Raw genomic sequence first — 21,361 nt, 5'->3', positions numbered from 1 at the left:
GTTATCCCCTCTGCACTACTCATCTGACCCTTGGGGAAAACTCACTTAGATTCAAGTCACTCATGATTTACCTCCAGGGTAGGTCTTTCTTATTATTTGCTTATGCTTGTTGTGAATACCGTGTAGCCATTAGCTAACCTGGTATTTTCTTTGCAGCCACCCGGGACCTGGAGTTTCCTGTTTTCCCCACCTGTGGCTCCAATAACCGGTCAGCGAGTACTTTGCCCCTCTCTGACTGGTGCTTGGGGACGGAGGTATACTAATCCACGAGGCCCTCAGGATTTGACATTCTCCAAGCTCAAAAACATATACAGAAGGAATAATGGGCAACGAGATTGGCTCAACTGAACAACTTTTTACCCACCTGGAAAACCTTCACAATTATACATGTGTTGGGAGCTAATATCTGCCAACCCAGCGTTACCTGATTAAGTGCCCAAACCCGCTGGTGCGCTGTTTTATACTGCACCTGAGAATAAATCCACTTCCACTGCTTGGGACACGGGATGCCCACACTAAAATCCTCAGGAAGTTGCGATATTTGTCGCATTTGTAAAGAGCCAGATAAGTTGGAAAGCCCCCGCCACGTCCTAACACAGTGTGCAAAATTGGGCACCAAATACATGTGTACGTTGGGTAATTTCGTAAGCCAGTACGATTCCATCAACTCCGATCATTTTTGGCATTATTGCCTCAATACGGACTCTGATACAGTTCATAAAGCATGTCTGTGGTCCCAGATGAAACCCTTCTTTGTTGACTAACTGTAGTCTATAGTTGATCACACGCTTGGGCAATGGGAGGCGCTACGTTACAAGGCACTGTATCTTATTGTACTATGGTATTGTTGTGGCATAGTTAAAGGTGAAATTAATTCTGCACGTAAGTGAAATGTATCTTAACACATGATCTATTCATTTTATGCTGAGTTTTACCCACAAGTGGAATTAAGGCTGAGTCACTATTATTATTGTATGATTGCATACTCTCTTATCTATTCTTATTTGTATTATGTATTTGTAAAAGGTCATTTATGAACTAAAACGAAGAAATACATTGAGTGTAACTATCCAGAGTCCGCTGCGAGCGATATACTTGGGTTTGTTAAAATCTAATTTGCATTCTATGTGAATTTTACTCTTTCCATATTAAGGATCAGTCAGTCTTTTCTCAATTTGACTAAGCGGAACGTCCAACTAAGAATCTGTAAAGTGTATTCATTTGTGCCTAAAGGAAAGAATTTCCAATAAGTGTACTTTTCAATGTATTGTGTTGGGTGTGGTTTGCATAGCCTCGTGGCATTGGGTAAAAGGTGGCATCTGTATACCTTGCTGGAATGGGTTGAATTGTGAGCGCGTAAGCCGCTTGAGCTCTGGTTGTAATTGCGTTTCCATTGCCTTTGCAGATTACCCCCTGACTAGTGCGGACCTGCAAACACTGCAGAGCTTCAGTTCGCCAGGAATGCTGTCCCTGGGGCAGGTGTCTGCGTGGCAGCAGCATCACTTGGGCCAGACTACCCTCAACTCTCTCGTGTAAGTGCTGGCCTCCATCACAGCTGCATACTGCAGGAGCTAATGGCCCTCTTTGACATTCTTCTGTAAAGCATACCTCGTTATTATAATAAGCTCAAAAAGCACCCTGAAATCACGTTTCATAAATAACTGAATGCTTCAAGAGACAAGGCCCAAAGTCTTCTACTTTGCAGATATAGGATTTGCCTAACCATTTAAACGAGTGATTGCTGTGCGAAGGGTTCATGGTTGTGAGCATTGATAGCCAGAAATCGAGTGTGGCACTTGAGCTGTAGGTGAGCAGAGGATTCAGAAAGCATGTGAATGAGTGATGGGGGTAATTGCTCAGGATGGTGTGCGAGCGATTGGGTGGCAGGCGATTCTGGGTGGGTGTTTCAAAGTGATCTTTTCCATTGATGACCCAAAGCCTACAGGACACGAGACTCCAGTAACATCCACCGGCGCACCCTCTCTCACAGCCAGCCTGTCTCCAACTGTCACACAGAGACCGGTCAGCACTCGCACCACATTCCACTCTTATGGCCTCACCATACAATACAAAGCAGGCATGGCAGGAAGAAAACACATTATGACACATATCCCCCGATATCAGAATGTGAACGCAGTCCAGAGACTTGCACATCAAGAGGTAGAACCACAAAACAATAATCACTCAACCTAACAAATCAAAAGGCACTGCTTCTACATGGACTGTACGTCTACACCTTACCTCCACAGTGTGCAGTACTGAATACCATACACACTAGGGGCATAACCTCCTCACCATCACTGGGTCACGTGCTTCACAACCGGAGCGCCACCCACCCAGAGACTAGAAGAACCCGCAGAATGTCTTTGCATGCCACCCCATTCACGCACCCACATGATCGCGCGAGAAACCACTCCGAACCCTGCCACCCAAACGCCAAAGCAAAAGAATTTGGACGAGAAGGTGGCAACACTCAAACAAATAACTAAACCAAGCAAAGTCACAATTAGCATCCGAGCATCACACTTACTGTTAGATAACCACCCTTCAGACATCAGGCACCTCTCGTACACCGCAACCCAAACACAATAACTGGCGCTCCCTCAACTGTGACATCTACACACATGGTGCCCCAACACCTCTGATAAAGAACTAAAGGTGTCCAACAGCTCTCACAACAAACCAATGCTATCCACACCACACTTAACCATGGCTGTCTAACACCCTGAGAGCAGTACATAGGCAGTGCATAGTCCCAATGTAACAGCTACATTTAATTCCAGCATGCAAATACCTACAACAAATCATAATACTACCACCCTCACCTGGGCTCTCCGTTTGCAGTGGCCTACAATTGGTCCTGTACATAAAAAACCAGTACACATACAACCTGACCTACAATCCCACCAACCCAAAACACAATAAGTAGGCATTTGTGACATGGGTAAATGCGGCCATATTTAAATTAGCAGAACAAGTCCATAGTCCAAGCCGAACGTTTGCAAACGTTGATTGCTCCTGTGGGACGAACGGTGTTAAACACATGACATATCGCTTACGTACGCATAGTGCTTTATATCCTCTCCATCCATTCAACTTTGCACCACCCTTCAATTCTCAACCGAGGCCACGCCATGGAGCCTTGCATGTGCATCAGCGCTCCAGTCATTAGTACCTACGGGGACAGGCTTCACGTCACAACTAATGCTCTTCTTGTTTTATTGAGCTGTCTGCCACCTATCCTGATCAGCAGTCCTAACATTGCTAGCGGAGACTGGGCCGTAAGTGACTACGACCTTGCCAGCATCTGTTGGCACCCTTTAAAGAAGTTGCTTAACTCCTAATATGTAATCACTGAGGCTGCACCCCCTCTAATATATTGACCTCACAATTGGTAGTGCAGTGCAAACTACCACGTTATCATCCCAGACCAGTTGAACCATAGTTTGGCGTACAAGCCCCATGCCATTAAGAGATCGCTGATCGTTCCCGATGCAGCACCATTGAAGCCCGCCATGGAGCCCGAGCTTCTTTATAGGTTAGAGTTCAGGATGGATCAGCAGGGAGCATCCTCCGGCACAGCCAGTCCACTCGCCTGCATGGAGAGCAGACATGGCAGGCAGGAAGAAAGCACATTACACAGTGGGCTTCAGTGCTTTCCGCAAGCCATGCGTGGACGTGCTCGTGTCCTAGCTGTCAGACCCGCAGGAGGGCTCGGCTCTCAGAGCTCAAGTTACAATGCAGCACATCATAGTTTGCAGAGTTGCAAGTAGACACACACGCTCTACGACAATCAAATAGCCCATGGGCCTGGTCAATAATACCACGTGCAATAGGAGTACTTTGCTTCCAAACGTCTTTAAAACTCCACCCCCAAGTGTTATTATGTTAACACAGCAGCAACCAAGTGATCAAATATAGTGTCTGAATTGGAGACGTTGAACCTTCTTATGCCCATGGTGTCTACCGGACTGTTTTCCTGCACATACAAGGACTTTTTTATGTAGGTAAGCTAGTGTTTTACATATTAAATATGTACACAGGGATTTTTTTAACTCTGTTACCAACACTTGCCCCTTCTATATTCTTCTGATCTCTCTACTGTTTTACTCGCATCCCTCACCCTGTGCCTTCCTGGCAGACTCTCTAGCAAGTCTTGTTAGTTCCTATCTCCTTATTTTGCCTTTACAAAAGTTTTTAATTTCTCCTTGGTCTTTTTAAATTTCGTTTTTCTATTTCTGCATCTCCTGCTTTGTGTTTCTGCTCTAAACTTGTAAGTCTTTCTATTGCCCGCCTGGATTTGTATGTTTTGCTCGAGTCAATTGCAGCTATTGTATTAGAAAAATACTTACAGCCTTCTCGCAGCTGCCCACACTCAATCTCGTTTGTCCCTTGCAATGAGAGTCAGTTAAGTGCCACACTCTGCTCATGCATACCCCCATCTGTGGATTATTCACTTAAGACCCGGGCACACTGCAATAGACGCCGTGCACTCCCAGAAGATTTGGGGAAACATTGGTGAGAGTTGGATAAAGTGTTTGGAATGTTGGTTGAAAACATTTGAAAAAACATTTTGGAGAACGTCAAGGCGTTGTGTTGATTGTGTGAGTAGAAGTCAGGTTTGAATCTCAAAAAGCAGGTTTTGCATTTCTTCTCGTGATTGGTACATTGGAGTACACTCTAGGATTCGGGGCGTGTAATCAAAGCGCAGGCTGAGGGCAGCCAGTGGTGCACCGAGTCCCCCCTCTATTTTTAGAGTTGTCTTAGTACCCCCTAATCCAGGAAAGAGGAGATGGGGAATTGATTGGATTTCCCATTTAAGTGTGGGTTTCTGGGGCCAAGGCCCCCACACATGCTCTCAGTTGGGCTGCAGTTGTTACCATTCTGCACACCTAATCGTCCTGACCCCGATTGTCTGCTCAATATTTGCCCGAATCCGTGAAAACAAAAACACGCAGTGAATTCCAATGCGCTTTCAAAGCTGCCTATTGCATATCCATGGTGACTGCTTGTCTGGCGGCTGATGGAACTGCAAATGGAATGCCTCCACGCAGAACAGTAAGTAAGCAGCCTGCCTGTTCCCAGCACTCGCGACACGCAGTTGGCATGATCGCATGGCTTTACGGCATGGAAGAGTTTACACAGAGCTTAAGTTTCCCTTTATGAGCTATGCAGGCACTCCTCCATATGTGGCTCCCATGGCTTTGCATTCTGCTACATGCAGCCCACCCTCTGTGGCGGGAAAGCCCAGCAAGTCATTCACGTTGAGCAGAACTTAGATCCACATGGTGCAGCATTTGCAGGGCCTGCATATTTTTCTTTTAGTGTCATTGCACGTGCCCTCCCAGCCAGTTCCTTTCCATGCAGATTACTACTGTGTAGCCGAAGAGGAGATCCGCCTTGCATTGACTTCATGTGCTCGTTTGGCACTTACGGTGGCGTTGCACATTCCATATGCACATATGTCCTGTTAGTGGGCGTTTTCAACTCCTTCACGGAATGGGCAGTGGATTGTGGAAATATAGTCCTTTGGGGCCTCTGTACTTTGGTAAAGAACGAGAATTCTGGCATGTGGCGTGGCTATTCAGACCTCTGATGCCAAACCTGTGATGCCATGGAGATGTGCCGAAAATGCAAGGATATGTTACGAGTTGCACCAAGAGGGCTGATGGCTGGAAGGTTTAGATTTAATCTGAACCACTGGCGTTGCTCTGGGCACCCCTCCAGACCATCGTTCTTCGCCTGCCAATCCATTACAGAGAGGGAAAGACCATATGCAGATCAGGCTTGGTCATACCCCAGAAGGGGCAGTCCAGCCCGATCTGCTTGATCACATCCCGTCCGCACGAGACCACAAGCATCCCCAAACATGTCTCGGCCTCTTGGTATAAAAGGCTGGCCTGGGAATAGTCTTCCTGTAAATGGGTGTATTGAGGTGCACCAGGGTAATTGGTACTGCACCTGGTATAAGAGGTTTCCTCTGGCCTACGAGGGCAGCAGTTGTGCACCTAGCCTGAAGAGGCTTCCTAAATGGGGTATGTTGGTCCCTGTACGACATGTGATGGTGTCTCTGGGCAGATGGTGGCTTTATCTGAGCCTAAGGGAGTACAAGTGGCATTAAATAAGACTGGAGCTATTGACTTTTTAAATTCTTGTTTTTATGGCTTTAGCATTTCTCTCATTTCCTGTATATCATTACCCTCAAGATTGGCTGATTACAATTCCTAAGTGACTATTTGTAATGGCTTTTTTTTCTTCCTGGTTTTCCTACAGAGCTGGAGGACAGTTACCACAGGGTTCAAGTTTATCTATTAATACAAATCAGAACGTCAACATCAAGTCCGAACCCATTTCCCCCCCTCGGGACCGGATCACACCATCAGGGTTCTCTCAGCAGCAGCAGCAACATCATCACCATCAACAGCAGCAACAGCATCAGCATCAACAGCTGCAGCAGCAGCTGCAAGCACAGCATCAGCAGCAGCTCCACCAGTCCAGGCAAGAAATGGGACGCTCCCCGGTTGACAGCCTTAGCAGCTCCAGTAGCTCGTACGATGGCAGTGACCGAGAGGACCCAAGAAATGATTTCCATTCACCCATGGGTCTTGGAAGACCCCCCAACTCCGAAGACCGGGAAAGCCCCTCTATGAAGCGAATGAGGATGGATACCTGGGTGACATAGGACCCCCAAACAAGGCCACTTTTGGTTTTCACAATAAACTGTCACAACATATCCAAGTTTAAAATAAGAACGAAACAACCCTAGTTACACGTATGCGCATACACATGCATAGGTATATGATATACATGTGTGTTTTTGTGGGTGGGTGTGTGTGTGTGTGTGTGTGTGCGTGTGTGTGTCATGCACAGGACTATCGGATACCTTCTGAAAAATTGTTGCTGTATCTGCAGTGGTTCCCGGGTGCTTAAAATGAACATTAGACTTTGGTATGGCACTTATTTGGAATTGTTTTACTAATCTATTCCAATTTCGCAAAGAACCCTTTCTTACCCCTATGTATTCCTACTGCACTAGGGACAGGGCAGTCCTGCTCAGACGGATTCCTAGAGGTTTGAGTCAGGCGGTGTGGTTAGTTTATGGTCAACGGGAGAGCTTTGAAGCAGCAAGGCGCCAGACAGGGCTTCAGCAACAGCAGGAAAAGATGAAAGCAATATTGTACATAATTCACATATGTAACCCTACCCAGCATGGGTCTCTCTTGCACAGAGGGTGCATGAAAAGGGCTGATGCTACTAAACCAGTTTTGCACGTGCAAAGGAAGCCTAGAACTTACAGGGCAAGGTGTTGAAGAAAGCATTTTTTTTTACTATTAAGACAGTGTGAAAAAGACAAATATAGAGAGCACGCATGCAATATTCAGTACATACTAATCTAGACACAAAGGAAAACCATAGAGCATTCAAAGAAAGAAAAGTTAATATATTAAGTTATAATTGGGACATGTTGAAGACATTTCTTTTTACATTGATACCTTTAAGAGAGAGAAATGGATTTTAGCTCCTGTATATTTTATATTGAAGAAAAGCGTACCCGCCTGAATTGATGACAATATATAAAGTTCTATACTTTTGAAGATGACATTCTGCTATGAATTATTTATATAAGCCAAAGCTGTATGTTGTAGCTTTTTCGTAGAGTGTAGATTTACCCTGTATTCACTTTTTTGAATATTTGCTTTCAAAAGGACAAGAAGAAAGGAGAATTTGCAGACCTTTGGGGGAAACTAAGCCATGAACTTTTATTATTCTATGTGTAAATTAAAATTTGAGCCAAACTCCTTTTTGTGTGTGTATAGTACTATATATAGAGATTTATATGTATACATACCTATATCTGTATAGTTATAGATATATATGTGTATATATTCACCTTTTGGTGAAAGAACTTCATTATTGTACTGCCGCCAGATTAAAAGTATATTTTTGGGATTGTTGCCAACTTGAAAACAAATGGGCACAATCAAAGTTATTAGCTAGCGTGTTAAATGTTTTAATAAGACCTATTTTATTTTGGATACCGTGCTTTCTTTGCAATTTAATTATTGATGTTTTTATCCAGATTTCTATTAAGAGGGTTGCAGACTGCTTTGTTCCCTCGATGCTGGTGAACGTGTGATGTTCTGATGTGAACTCTGTGCTATATGATTAATCATTTTATACACCTGTATCTGTACATAGGAAAGTGGCAGAGCCAATCGGATGTTTAGCTCATCCTGCAGGAATAGAACGTGTTGTAAATGACTTTATAAAGACACTGTTATTTAACGACTGCCTTAGAAACATTCAGAGATGGAGGGTGAGGGGCCATAGACATCCATTAGGAAGTTGGGGAGGGGGAGGTAAGATACATGTCGTGGCATGTTGATCTTTAGCTTTGTACAAGCTCTCTTTGGATCTGAAAGGTTGTGGTTGTCTGCCAACTGGAGGAGGCGTATGCCCGTATGCAGAAGACATGACATGGGAACAAGAGCAGATCCCTGATCTATGCGCTCCCACGCCATCTCGGCACACATGTAGATGTCATAGGAAATCCATGAGTCTGCCCTGACCTTAGGTCCACAACAGTAAACTGGGGCATGTAGAGTCCTGGACACCTCTGCATTACATGCAATATAAATAAGGACGTATTGGTTACCTGTCAAGTGCTCATTCTGTGCTTCGTCTCCTGTTGATTTAAAGACCGCCTGGAAAATTATAATATTGTGTGCAAATTAACTCAGCAAATGCTGTTTCTTCTACGACCTGTTTCGTCCTTTCCAAGCATCCAAAATGTTCTTCATGGGAGGGCCAGCGCAGGGATTATTGCTGCCATTTTTCCTCCCCCCTCCTTGGCAATGTGCCCTGATGCACCGTTGGTAGGATCGATCTGGTGCCCCCTTGGGTAGGGGCTCCAGTTCAGCTACCTACTGGTGCCTTTCAGTAGGACCTGTCCAGCTGAAAGAGAAATGGTTCATTAATGAGTTTATGTTCCTCTGGGAGGGTTATTCCCTCAGCACAACCTCACACTGCATGACTCTAAAATGTCCCCAGTGGAGCTCACGAACTCTGCTTGAAAGGATGCAGCTCTGGCGTCGAACAGACACTTGGTCCTGTACTTTTTTTTGCCGCCACTGGATTCTGATATTTGGCGAATCTGCCTCTTGGATAGCCACTCAGCAATTCCTTTGGCTCCTCCTACAGGGCTGTGAGGTGGGTCTACTCTGTATCGCGCTGCCAGCCTGTGCCACACATGTTCAGTATCTCTTTATTCCATCTTCTGCCTGAAGGAGAATCAGAAACGTCTGCCGGTTTAAAGCCGCATTTGCAGCGCGCACATGCAATCTTTGCTGCTGACTTTTTTAAATGTACATACGAGGGTAACGCTAAGAACCATAACTGAAGAAGAGACTTTGGCGAAGGTAATGTTCATTAAACTTTGTGCAAACACGCTTTGCTTCAAACCTGCAGTGCACCTTGGCAGAGAAGTGTCACATGACTGTTCCTATTGGTTCGGTTGATTAGGTATTTTAGTGACTGGACCCTCGACTCCATTTTAAAGGACAGTGTAGGCTAGTTTTGACTTGGATGAGTCATGCTGACTTCTCAATTGAAAGCAACACACATATTTAACATAATCAAGCTTTCATCTCGGTTGTGTTTGTAAAAGCCCCATTACATAAATATAATATTGTATCATAGGAACACTTACCAAAGAACCCTAAAAGACTGGCAAATCCTCCTAACGCACATGAACAGAAGGCCTACGACAAAAGGTGAAACCGTGACCAAGGAAGAAGCTCTGGGCTAGCAGATGCTCGCAATCCTACTATAGTATAGCATGGTCACCCCAGGGCGTATAGTACTAGAGGGCCAGGCCAGGGTATCCTCACTGCACATCACTCTTTGAATGATGGTTTGATGGACAAATAAAGTGACGCACAAAAGAGCGACTGTCTGTTCCCAACACTGTAAAGGTTTAAATGTAGAGTTAAAATATCAAATCGAATTAGGTTTATAAAGCATAGTAAAAGCGTGATAAATGGCCCCATCAACAAGAGAACAGCCCCCATACCATCTGATTCCATTTGCCAGCCCCCGCCCCCCCATGCAACCACACTTAAGCCTTCAATTGTCCACATAGCTGAACATGAATCCTGGTATTTCTTATGGGATTGAAGGGTGGGTGCAGGGATGGCGTGGACTGGAAGTCAGAGCCAGTCTCCCTCACAAAGTGTCTTCCCAAACTAATATCCTTAAGTCACGGTATATATGCCTATTTTTTTATTAAATACAAATGTGCACCATGAAACATCATAAAATGTTTACTTTTAGTGGAAAGACTTAGAATCATTGTAAAGCACCTGCTGATTGATCACGGTAATCATTGCAACCTTTTTGCACTTTTGTCCACCACAACAATGAGCCATGTAACCCTTCCCTTCTCATCTTTCTAAGTCTATTACAAAACATTTGTCAAACGCACTCTTAAAAACATCACCATTTCACACAATGCTACAACATTAAAATTTGAAATGTCTGGCAATACAATGTCTGTCAGTTTAATCAGCATGTTTTGGTTTTTTATGTTCTTAATATACAAGGCAGTTCTTAATTAATGAATCTTTTACAACGCACCTACTACCAGAGACCAGTCTCTAAGCGTGGGACCAGGATTTGAACTTGTGATGTCTTGATTGCATGGAAAACGCGTTGCCCCTAAGCTATCCTCCCGGCCTTCTTTGACTTTTTTCACCTCAGGATTCTAGTGGTTTCAGGATTCCCTAATTATTATAATTATTCCTAGTTATAATTACGAAACTGGGTGAAAGATAAATAATCAGTGTCATGTTTGGCTGTGCTTATATTCAGTTTCATAATTAAAGGGCATCCAGAGACGGTTGTCCTTTAGTGCCACAGCCAATCTAGTGCTGCTCACCTTGGAAAGGTTTTTAGCTGCTTGCACATGCAATGTCTAGCTTCACTCCATTTGTTTAAGGAGTCCCCTTTGTTTTGATCCTGCTAGTTCTTATTATTTGTTCAATAGGCCACTTGCAAGGAAGCATACTGGTACTGTTTTTGCAGTTATCCATGGACCGATGTCTGAATGGGCACTTTAATCTATTGTTGTCACCTTCCGTCGGGAGGAAGGGTTTTCAGATGTCTGATATGTGGTCTCATTTGTCACTTACATAATTTCTTCAAGGGAACATTCTCGCCCCACCTTTCAATCTGTGATAGAAAAATAGCTTGATTTTGTGGTTTTGTTGCATTGTTTTGAGAACTTCTCAGATAGACCACTTTGTACGAGTTGAAGAACCGTCCTGCGACTGATCTCTGTAGATGTATTTACTACCACAGTGAGTCATCGTTGTGGGGCGGTTTTGCACCACTCAATCACTTTATACCCTCTCTGTGACTTGCCTTTTTAACTCTCTAGATGAAGTTCTGCACTTATGCAATATGATGCTCCTCACCGATCGTCTTGAGATTGTGTCAGAGGGAGCCCATTTCATGTCATTTTGATTGTTGTCCTGGCCCATGAAATGTTTCGCAGGCCTTCAGAGAGTGGCATTTCAGATAGAATATTTGTTGTAACCTTGTAGATATTTTCATATTGATGCCATACTTGGAATGACAGTTCATGAATCTAGCTGGATCCGGTTTTCTCTTAGGCTCACGGCCACTTCCATAGTGTGAAGCCTGTGCATGCAAACCGTTATTTCCACATGGGCAATGGCCTGTGATTTCTGCTCTAGTGATAGATCTTGTCCCTGTTTCTAACTTCAGGTTGCTTATCACCTGATCTTGAATGCCGTGGACCTGCTTATCTTATTAGATGTAGAGCAAGTGTTGGCGTATGCCAGTCTACCTTCACTGGGTGATCTTTTAATTCCTTGCAGTGAAGTTTTCTGCTTCTGTTAAAGACCTTCTTTTTCCTGGTTTGCATTGGAGAGCACTTACCTTGCAGATGTTTGTACTTCATACTTGCCAATTACAGGCAGAGGTGATGTATCGGTTTAGCCCACAAAACCACCCACGTGGCAGATTGTCATGCAGAGAGTTTGGATGGCAGAAATCAGCCCTCAGCAGCAACCTGCTGTCTGTAGAAATACAGTACATAGCTGTAAAAAATAGTTTACAGTACATTAGCACTCTGGGCGGGGGAGCCAGCTAATCAGGTGGCTAGGAACGTGGGCTGACACTACCAGTAAAAGCCTGGGTTCTATGCTGGCTGATGGCCGGCTGTCCCTCCTGCCACCTTCCTCTCACCTGACCCTGCTTCTTAAATTAAAAAATGGAGCCCTGAGTTCCTAATCCATGGCGGCCATATTGGTTGAGTATTTCTCTCCACTGCGAGCCCTCCCATGCACAGAAAGTAAATACTTACCATTTAAAAGAAAAAAAACATTAGCACCCGCGTAGCAAGCTACGCGGGTGCTAATGGCGATATGCCCCAGGTGGCTGGGCCCACCCTGTGGGTAACAAACCACCACCCTTGTTAAAGGTCCCTCGATTCTCTTGGGCCCTTAACTTGGGCAGCGGGCTGTTACCCACAGGGTGGGCCCGCCACCTCAGGGCATGTCGCCTCAATACATCCTGCAAGTGTTCGTTTATGACATCATGAATTCTAAGCCTTTCCAATTGGTGGTGTCTTATTAGGGTATACAGATAATTCGTTTTTTTCTGCTAAACAAGTAAATCTGCCCACAATCAAAGGAAATGATCTACAGCTCTGCAAAACTCTCTGGCCTATTGTTCATTTTTTTGGGGTCTTTACTTTTGAAATATTTGTTAACGTTAAAGCCAATATTCTCCTCATACTATTTTGGTAAGGGACATTTTTGGCAGATATTCTCACTGAACATCCTGATTTGTTTTCATTACAAATATAGACTGGCCCTTTTTGTTTTTGATCTTTTTAACTGATTCCACTGTAATACATTTTTGTCAAATCATATTTGTACTTTTGAAAATAACAAATGTCTTAACTTTCGGCAATGTTCTTTCTGATGGCTGTTTCTGCCACAGATTCCTCATCTGATATCCCTATCTCATCCAAACGCAGCTGTTCTCCGGAAATGTTTCCTTCCAGCCAGGGGGCGAAGCGCGCGTCCGTGCGATGCCTCTGCCAGTAGACCTAAATGGGAAAGCCCATTATCTCACCACATTTACTTGAATGAAATCCATTTCAATGGAGCCCATCTCAGTGAAAGTCCATGTGACCAAAATGCCCCAATTGAAGAACAGAAAACTGCAGAATAAAAAAAAATGTACTTGGTTATTCAAATATACTTTTAAGTAGCCAGAGGGCATAACAAATTAAACCCTGTAGTTGAAGGAGGGTAAGGAATAGGGGACAGCAGGATTAAGTACAGGGCACAGAGGCATGGATAAAGGGAGGAATATTGCTTTTTTAAACCTGCAATTTCTTTTTTAAATTTTTTAGATGACCTCATTTGTGGTCAAATGTACATATAAAACCTGTTTCATTGAAAAAGAATGATGTCAAATGTAAAGCATTGAGCTGCATTTTGGCTCGTCGCTTTGAGCTCAAATGACACCTGTATACAGATACCATGCAGCAGCGTTCTTGCACTTGTATCTTTGTACACGTTTGAGCTAGTGTAGATGTCACTCTCGGACAGTATCCTAGTGGTATTGCTCTAGTCAGCCCTTAAATGTGCTCCGGGATTGCTTCAAATTTAGAACTGGGAGGGAGAGAATATATTTTAATATCGAAAGCAAAACACAGTTTTTCTGAAACTAGCCTAACTTAAAGAAACACGCCAGTACAGAGCCACATCCAAGAAGATGAACCAACCTTGTTGAATGACATCTAGTACAATTAACACCAGCCTACACTCCCTCTTTATAGGCAGAGTTTGTGTTCTGTATTTGTTTACATTGGGGAATTTAGCCTGTGTATCTTTTGTTCCCCAGCACGCATCTTTTATAGATTCACATGCTGATAAATATTCTTTGTCTACAGGCTATAAATCCTCGGTATACATTTTTAAAAAAAGCAATGACAGGCGCTTCACGGCATGTCATACTTTTAACACTTCGCATCCGTGCAGCTTCTGATCAACACATATTCTGAATGAAAACATCCCATGGCACTAGGGAGATGCCTGAGCGATAAATGGATGCCTTTGTAATGGTATCTTGCGCAGCAATGCTTAATTAGAGGGTATTGGTTGGCTATGGGGCATTAGGGAACAAGTTTGGATCTGCCTTGATTTCCTTTGTTTGGAACTTTAAGCACAGGTAATGTTCATGTTTTAAGACTCCAGGCCTCGCTGGTAAAGAAAAAGAATATGTTGGCAACTTTTTCTTTCCTTTTAATTCCTCTTAGGCATCCATTTCTGTATTCATTTGCTTTTTTTGCCTGATTATATTGAAAAACTGTGGCGACAAGATTCCCGAACGACTCCACTTTCTCTGCACTCCAGATTCTTTCCAGGTCCAGAAAAGTAGCACTAGGTTGTCCACAGACCATGTGTGATCAAGGTCATAAATGAGTAATGTAGGTGGAAGTGCTTATATACCGTCTGTTTGTTTTGTTTGTTTGTGTGCCTTACCAATACATGGCTTTGCAGATTGCCTCCACGTTCTGACTGTTTCTATGCAGTGCTGGTAATCGGTTGCTGTCTTCTTCTGTTTTTTATGTCTCAAACGGGTTCTTGAAGTGACACCTCCTCATTGTCTGCCTCATATTCACTGAAGACCTTTGGTTGCTTGCAAGTGAGACTGTTTCATTGGGCAAGATATTTTTGCTGGGTAGTCCAGCAGTTCTTGAAGCATGTGTATGCCCCACTATTGTGCCTGCCTTTAATATCCTGCCATAAAATATGATTCACTGTTCATCTCAGATCGTTATCCTCTGAGGATGCCACTCGCCCCATCTCTAAAAGAAATATATCATACTAGGAATTTGTAAAATGTTTGCTTTTGTAAGGGGGGAGGTTCTGGCACAAACACACTGATCATTTATTATATATGCAAAACATTAAATGGTACATCTTTTAAGAAAAAAAAATGAGTACATTCATCTAGTTAATACTTTTTATAGTCCAGAATTAAAACTGCGCAAACCGTTTTTAATCTTTTTTTTAAAAAAAAATATGTCAAAGGAACAGAGTTTTAAAGACCAGGTCAGAATTTTGAATTTCCCGAAATGTTGCAGCATTTCATTTGGAACAACCTGCTTCATAGCGACATGCACAACAAATTGATGCTTACTGTATGCGTGCAGAAGAATTTGGTAAGAATGAAAAAATGTAATTTGTCGCTTTAATTTGACAGAAGAATGAAAAGAATGGAAGGTGCCATACTGAAAAATCCAGGAGATTAAATGTAGTTTTTCAATATAAAATGTCAGCAGGCTGTCATGTTGGATAACTTTATTATACTTGCATATGTTTTTTCAAAAACTGATAATTGTGTCTGTGTAATAAGTAGTCACAGCTCGCAAAAAGCTGTTTACAACCCTGGGTGGCAGGCGGTGGGCAGGCAGGAGGGGAGCGGACGTAGCTTGTTTCAACAAAAAAATACCTTTTCTGATAACTTTTTTCAAGATGTCCGCTTCCTCCATCTCTTTACAGTTGACTGTAAAGGAGTACATTTCTAGAGAACTTTTTATCAAATGTTTGAGAAAATGCTAGCAGTTGTTGTAAGCTATTTGTATTGTGCATTCACTAAAGTAAAGATACTGCTTTTACTGTGTAATCCAGACTCCCTCATGTTTACGTGAACAACTTCACTTCTATTTTGACACTTGTGTAAGCTTCCACATAACTCAGCTGAGGACATTGCCTGTACATGATGGCTCCGCGTTTATCTATTTTTTTTCCAGGTATGAGCCAGGAGGCCCTTTACCGACTGCACGCTTGCTGCACCATGCTGACCATACATCCTGCACGTTAGCTTCCAGGATGGGAGGGATGGAAGCCGGTGGGGATTTTGCTGAAAACTTGATCTGTGTAATTAAATATGTCAACACGTAATCGTTTACTTAAAGAAAATACTACTGGGTGCAACATCTGAACATATTGCTCAGTAATAAGGCAAATGGTTAGCTTTAGCTACTCTCAGGGGAACAGGGGTTTTCTGCATCCAATAATGGCTCTTGTTTTATTCTCCACTTTTTCGGTGTGGTTTCTGTTGTGGCACTGCGTTGACAACTCTGGTACTTCAGCTTGGTGCTAATGGGAAAGGCACACAGACGCCGCCAGCTTTTCTAAGCATGTTCTTTGGCCACTTCCTGAAATATTGGCCCGTACTCCATTTTACTCGGCAGACAATGCAAGATATGGCCTGTTATTTGGGCATTTCTTGCAAATAAAAGCATTCTCTTTTGCATAGTGACTTTCAAAGCCAGCAGTGGCTAAATAGGATCAGAGAACCCACCTTAATTTGCATGAAAACAGCAAAAGACTAGAAATGGTCACCTACAAACTGTACTCGCCTTGTGTTGTAGACGCATGCTCGATCACACCTTGGGAGCACACGCTAGGCTCAAATATAGCAATACAGAAATAAGGGTACTGTTTGAGTAAACAATTAACAAAACAAGATTATTTTTATCCGCAAAATCATTTGAATGTTGTTGAAAATGTTTCTCTATTACATTTCATACGAAACTAATGAAATTCCATAAATCTAAATGTAAGCCCTGATAATAAGAATTTACTATGGTGCTTTAATATGACGATTGTGTTAATTTACAAATACAAACTTTATTCAGTAAAATATTTATTGATCTCATTATACCAGTCGTCAATAATAGAGGCTGGGGCTGCGAAATGTGTAATCTTCCAATTAGTATTTGTTTTAAAATAAATATGCAATCTTTCCAAGATTAGCAGCTACTGAGACTTCCCTATATGTTAGTCCATAAAGTAAAAAAACACGTTTTTTTTTCTCCAAAACATGCAATTTATAAAAATCTAAGGCCAATGAAATGTAATTTAACGCTTGTAAAACATTTGATCCATATCGACCTGATAGATGCCACATCTAGGACAGATACAGCCATGCTTCTGGTGTGCTTAATTCATTGTTATGGACGTTGGATATCAATGGAACTAATGTTTATGGGGCGTCAGCATATGTCTGGTGTTACTTTGTGCCCTGTGGCCCAACCTTTACCTATCTATGATCTGCCACAGTGTGATGTTATCAACACAAATTTCTGAGCACAGGCAGTACAGCTGTATCTTTCTTTTATTTGTAGAGAACTCCATGGTTTAAAAATGTCTATGGGAGCTATTGGGAGGATACTTCTATGTATAAGAGTGCTTGGGTATAGGAGGACAGCAAAACGGGGGAGGCAAGAAATGTATCCTAATCTAAATAGGGCCTAAGGACCCGAGTCCAGCTTTCTCCATGCTAAAATGATTTAGGTTCAGGGCTGTATCATTCTGCGAGTTTGTTCGTATAGCCACCAGGAGGTTTAAAGTGCCCCAGCAAACTTCCTTAGAGCTTCAGACATAGTCTAGCTACTCCGTGAACTCTATACTTCTGTGTCCTAGGCATGCAGACGTTGACATGTGTTTATCACTGCTCGTATCCTGGATACATTTTCAGGCTGCAGACATTCTTTTTCCCTCCCAGCTAAGAGATGTTTGGTAAAACAGGAGCGAATTACAGGCTCAGAGCTCCAGTGATGGGCTTTCTACAGGCTCACCTCCAACCAGGCCTTTTTTAGGAATTCCTCTTCCTCTGGGGTCTGCAATTCCTTCCCCGTCAGTTCCCCTTTCCTTCACCTTTTCAGCCTCAGTTCAGGATCTGAACTATGGCCGCATCAGGTCATATGTAAAGCCCTTTGCATGCATGACCAAAGAATGAATAACCTCTTTCAACTTCTACCCCTTTCTCTTCCTGCTCGCTTTCCCCACCAACCTGATGATTTTTCTCTCTTGTTTGCCTTCACTTATTCCAACCTTTCCTTTGCAAATCTGTTCTTCCAGCGCTCTGTCCTTTCTCGTTCATTTTGCCCATTAATCCTCTCTCCCCGACTCTTCCTTCTGCACAATTTGTCTCCATGAAAGCTGTCCCACCTACCTCAACATTGCATTGCCTTTGCCAATTTTTATAGCTTGAAGCTAGCGCTGACCTTTCACAGGGCTTTAGTGATTGGTGTTCCTGCTTCCATGTGATTGGGCTGTCCTAATTTTTCCTTCTACTCCTGTGGCGCAATAGATCGAAAACATAAATGTGTTTGTTGCCCTCTTGTAATGAGGTGGTACTTTTAAGGCAGACACACCAACCTGCCATTGCAGAAACACCAGTGCTCTCTTGTGTCTGCTTCCGCCATGGTTAGTAGGTTGCTAACATGCTTCTTTGATGAATGTGCAGGCCATCCTCATATGACTTGTTGGCCGCTTGCTCTGAATTTGCAAAATCACCCTAGTTTGTCTACATCTGGTGGCAAGAACCACCATTCCTCCCATAACTTTATTCTCCCTCACGGGGTGATAGAGCTGTTGGGGTCACTTCACTGAGTGGGCTGGAGAGGAGAGAAAGGCTCTCGGTGATCCCGATTTAGCACCTCAAGAGGACACCTTGCATAGCGAGCAACTTGCTATGGCCCCCATAGTCTGTGTCCTCACCTGATAACTGAACATAGTCCAGGAGCTCATGTATGCAAGAGTCCATGTAAGACATTAGCCAATGGAAAATAGTTCTGATTTTTGCCCACTTTTACAGTCTCCAAATTGGGGACTTTATAATAAAGTTTATAGTGCTCAGTTACGATACCTCTTCCAACAATCTGTCTTAAACAATCATATATAAACATTTACTTAATGTCTTTATTTGGAATGTTTTCAAAGGGCTTCCTTGCAATAGTATCACTTGAAGCAAAATATTTAGAAGACATTCCAAAGTTGGAAGTCTTTTAAAAATTAATGTCTCAAATTGAAATAATATTGAAAATCAGGTAGTTCCACAATAACCCTAAGGGAATCAACATGTCAAATTAAATAAACCAATAAAGGGAAAGGCTAAAACAACAATCATTTTGAGAATTTTCTTATATTAAGAGTTTTTTGTGTGGATGGCTGCGGTCTAAATCGAATTAGTGCTGTCCATTTGTAGAAACAGGACTACATGTTTCAATGGTTAAGGTACCTTTTCTGCCTAAATCTCCAGGGTACCAATGATTAGATTAATCCTAATAAATGTACCACTAGTTGTATTACATAATTGATAATCTAGTGTTCCTTGAATTATGAGCATTCACTTATTCATCATTACCAGTGACATGGAAAATAGTGAAGGCCTTATTTCTAACGTAATTAGGCGATTAAAGGAAATGTAATCTGACTAGCTGGCCCCCCTCAATCTAATGGAAAAGGTTTACATTTTGATGAACAAGATTCATTATGGTTCAGTTCATAGACTTTATTTTGGCGAAACAAGTCATAAAAGCAGCAATTCATAGATACATCATGTACACATAAAATAATTCATTGTAAAACCCATAGTCGGCACATCGTCACATAAAAATATATAATAATATAAAGCAATGGTAAAAATAAAAATGCTTCGATCACGAATAGTTTTCAAAACAAGTTGATCATGCTCCTTTTCTCTTTTTTATGCGTGCTCTGCATACCCATTTCAGGTAACTGCCGGTTGCACACACCGCGGGAGTGTCTGCTGACTTTAGGCACAAGTCCATAACTTCGGCAACTGACCTGCATCCGAGTCTCAGGAATAGCGGTTTCAGAAATCATTTCCTTAGCCCCAAAGAGGCTGGGCACAGCAAAATGAAGTGTTGAACATCATCTTTTGGATCCCTGCATAACAAGTAAGATGAAGAAATAGCATTATCCCACCCGTGCAACAGATCAGCCGTCGGCAATATCCCCAAACAGAATTTGGAATATAAAGATCTTTCGAATGTAGAGTGACTATAATCTAGGTATTCTTCACAGCCCACATGGTTTTTGATGGCAAGATAACAAACTAAGGTTACAAAATCTTGGGAACTCAACACACATCGTGCTCCACCTTAACGAAAGCTGTCCCTCTTTACCACAGCACTAGAAGCTAGAGTTGGAGCACTAGGGTTATGCCAATATTCCTCAAGCCCCAGTTGCCCCAGCAGTCTTGACGTGCTTGAACCATCTCAGTGAGTTGCCCCCTTGTTGGGACGAAACATCTTGTAATGCCTCTCTAAATACCAGGAGGTTTCCATTGATCCACAAGCGGACCCAATAAAGCACTGGTCTCAATTGACAAATTGAAGCAATCCCTTGCATGCCCGTCTCTAAGAGGACTGGGATGTTTGGCGCGCAAACTGAGAGCCCCACTATGTTTTTCAAAGATGTGTTCCCCACCACTGCTAGGGGGTGGGAATTCATCTGGCCCCCAGTTCGCCGTAATACACAGCAGCCTACCTACCTTGTGCTCTATATACCTCAAGGGAGTCGCATACAGCCCCATTGCTATGTTCAGTCGTAAATCTGGCCAGGGCCCCGCTATACCTTGCCAGGGTTATTTTTTTGCCTTTTCCAGGTGCAATGCCCACCCACACGACTCCCATGACTTGCGCTCTATAAGATATCACTACAAATGACTGACAAGCAACCTCTCTTGGCCCTCCGCCAATGGATGACCCTATTGGACAGGCTGCCCCCTGTTTATGACCCCTCTCCAACCTCGGTGGCACATTCATGAGGTAGAAGCAGTCTTATTTAGCATTATCTATGGAGCTAGCACTTGGGCTGGCGGGATGCTGCCGTCTGAGAGGACTCTTGCTGAAGTGGGAGGCTCAGGCTCTCGGCTTGCTGGATTGGCCCCTAGGCTGGGAGGAGCTTCGGCATAGCTGGAAACCCCTGTAGAACTGGGTTTGCTTCCTGTACCGATACCCTGATGAATAAGGGATCTTCTAGGACAAGGATGACTGGTACATACTGCAGTTTTCCTGCAAAGTTCTATTATAACGCCCTTTCCCTGAATCAAAGGACTGGTGCCTTTGTTGTAATATGCCCAAGGAGTGGGCGGTTTCAGTGTCTGTCTTTATGGCCTGCAGGGCTTCATCCACCTTTTTCCAAAACAAGACTGTGCCGTCAAAGGGCATGTCTGTAACCCGGGATGGGACATCTGGTCGAAAGGCTGTTGCCTTGAGGCAACCTTGGTGGTGTAGGACCACTGCATTACCCGTCTGGCGATAGCCCGTGTCAGCGATGTTCACGCAGACAGTGATGGCATGGTCAGATGCAATCTCGCCCTCATGGAGAATGTCCCGTGCCTCTTGCTTTTTTGTCCTCGGGCAAGAATTCCAACAGGTGCCCCCAACTTGTAACATAACTCGCGACCATAGCGGGTAAGTATGGCCATAGCGTTTGCC

General features: G+C 43.3%; 1 protein-coding gene across 12 annotated transcripts in view; it reads left to right on the top strand.

The window, feature by feature from the left end:
• Nucleotides 1-7,796, top strand: part of MEF2A (myocyte enhancer factor 2A) — a 674,395-nt gene extending 666,599 nt beyond the window's left edge. For 10 of the 12 annotated variants that reach the window (XM_069625048.1, XM_069625045.1, XM_069625042.1 and 7 more), the window contains 2 exons: nucleotides 1,406-1,532; nucleotides 6,274-7,796. In XM_069625048.1, coding sequence (XP_069481149.1) covers nucleotides 1,406-1,532; nucleotides 6,274-6,682 — 536 coding nt within the window. In that variant the 3' untranslated portion in view covers nucleotides 6,683-7,796. The remainder of the gene's footprint in view (nucleotides 1-1,405; nucleotides 1,533-6,273) is intronic. The other 2 variants (XM_069625049.1, XM_069625050.1) reach the window with 1 other exon arrangement.
• The last annotated feature ends 13,565 nt before the right edge of the window (nucleotides 7,797-21,361 follow it).

This window comes from Ambystoma mexicanum, chromosome 11 (genome assembly GCF_040938575.1).
Source record: "Ambystoma mexicanum isolate Mex_15411 chromosome 11, UKY_AmexF1_1, whole genome shotgun sequence".
NCBI classification, from domain to species: Eukaryota; Metazoa; Chordata; class Amphibia; order Caudata; family Ambystomatidae; genus Ambystoma; species Ambystoma mexicanum.
The sequence above is the reverse complement of the archived record's forward strand: the minus strand, read 5'-3'. Positions and strand labels throughout refer to the sequence as shown.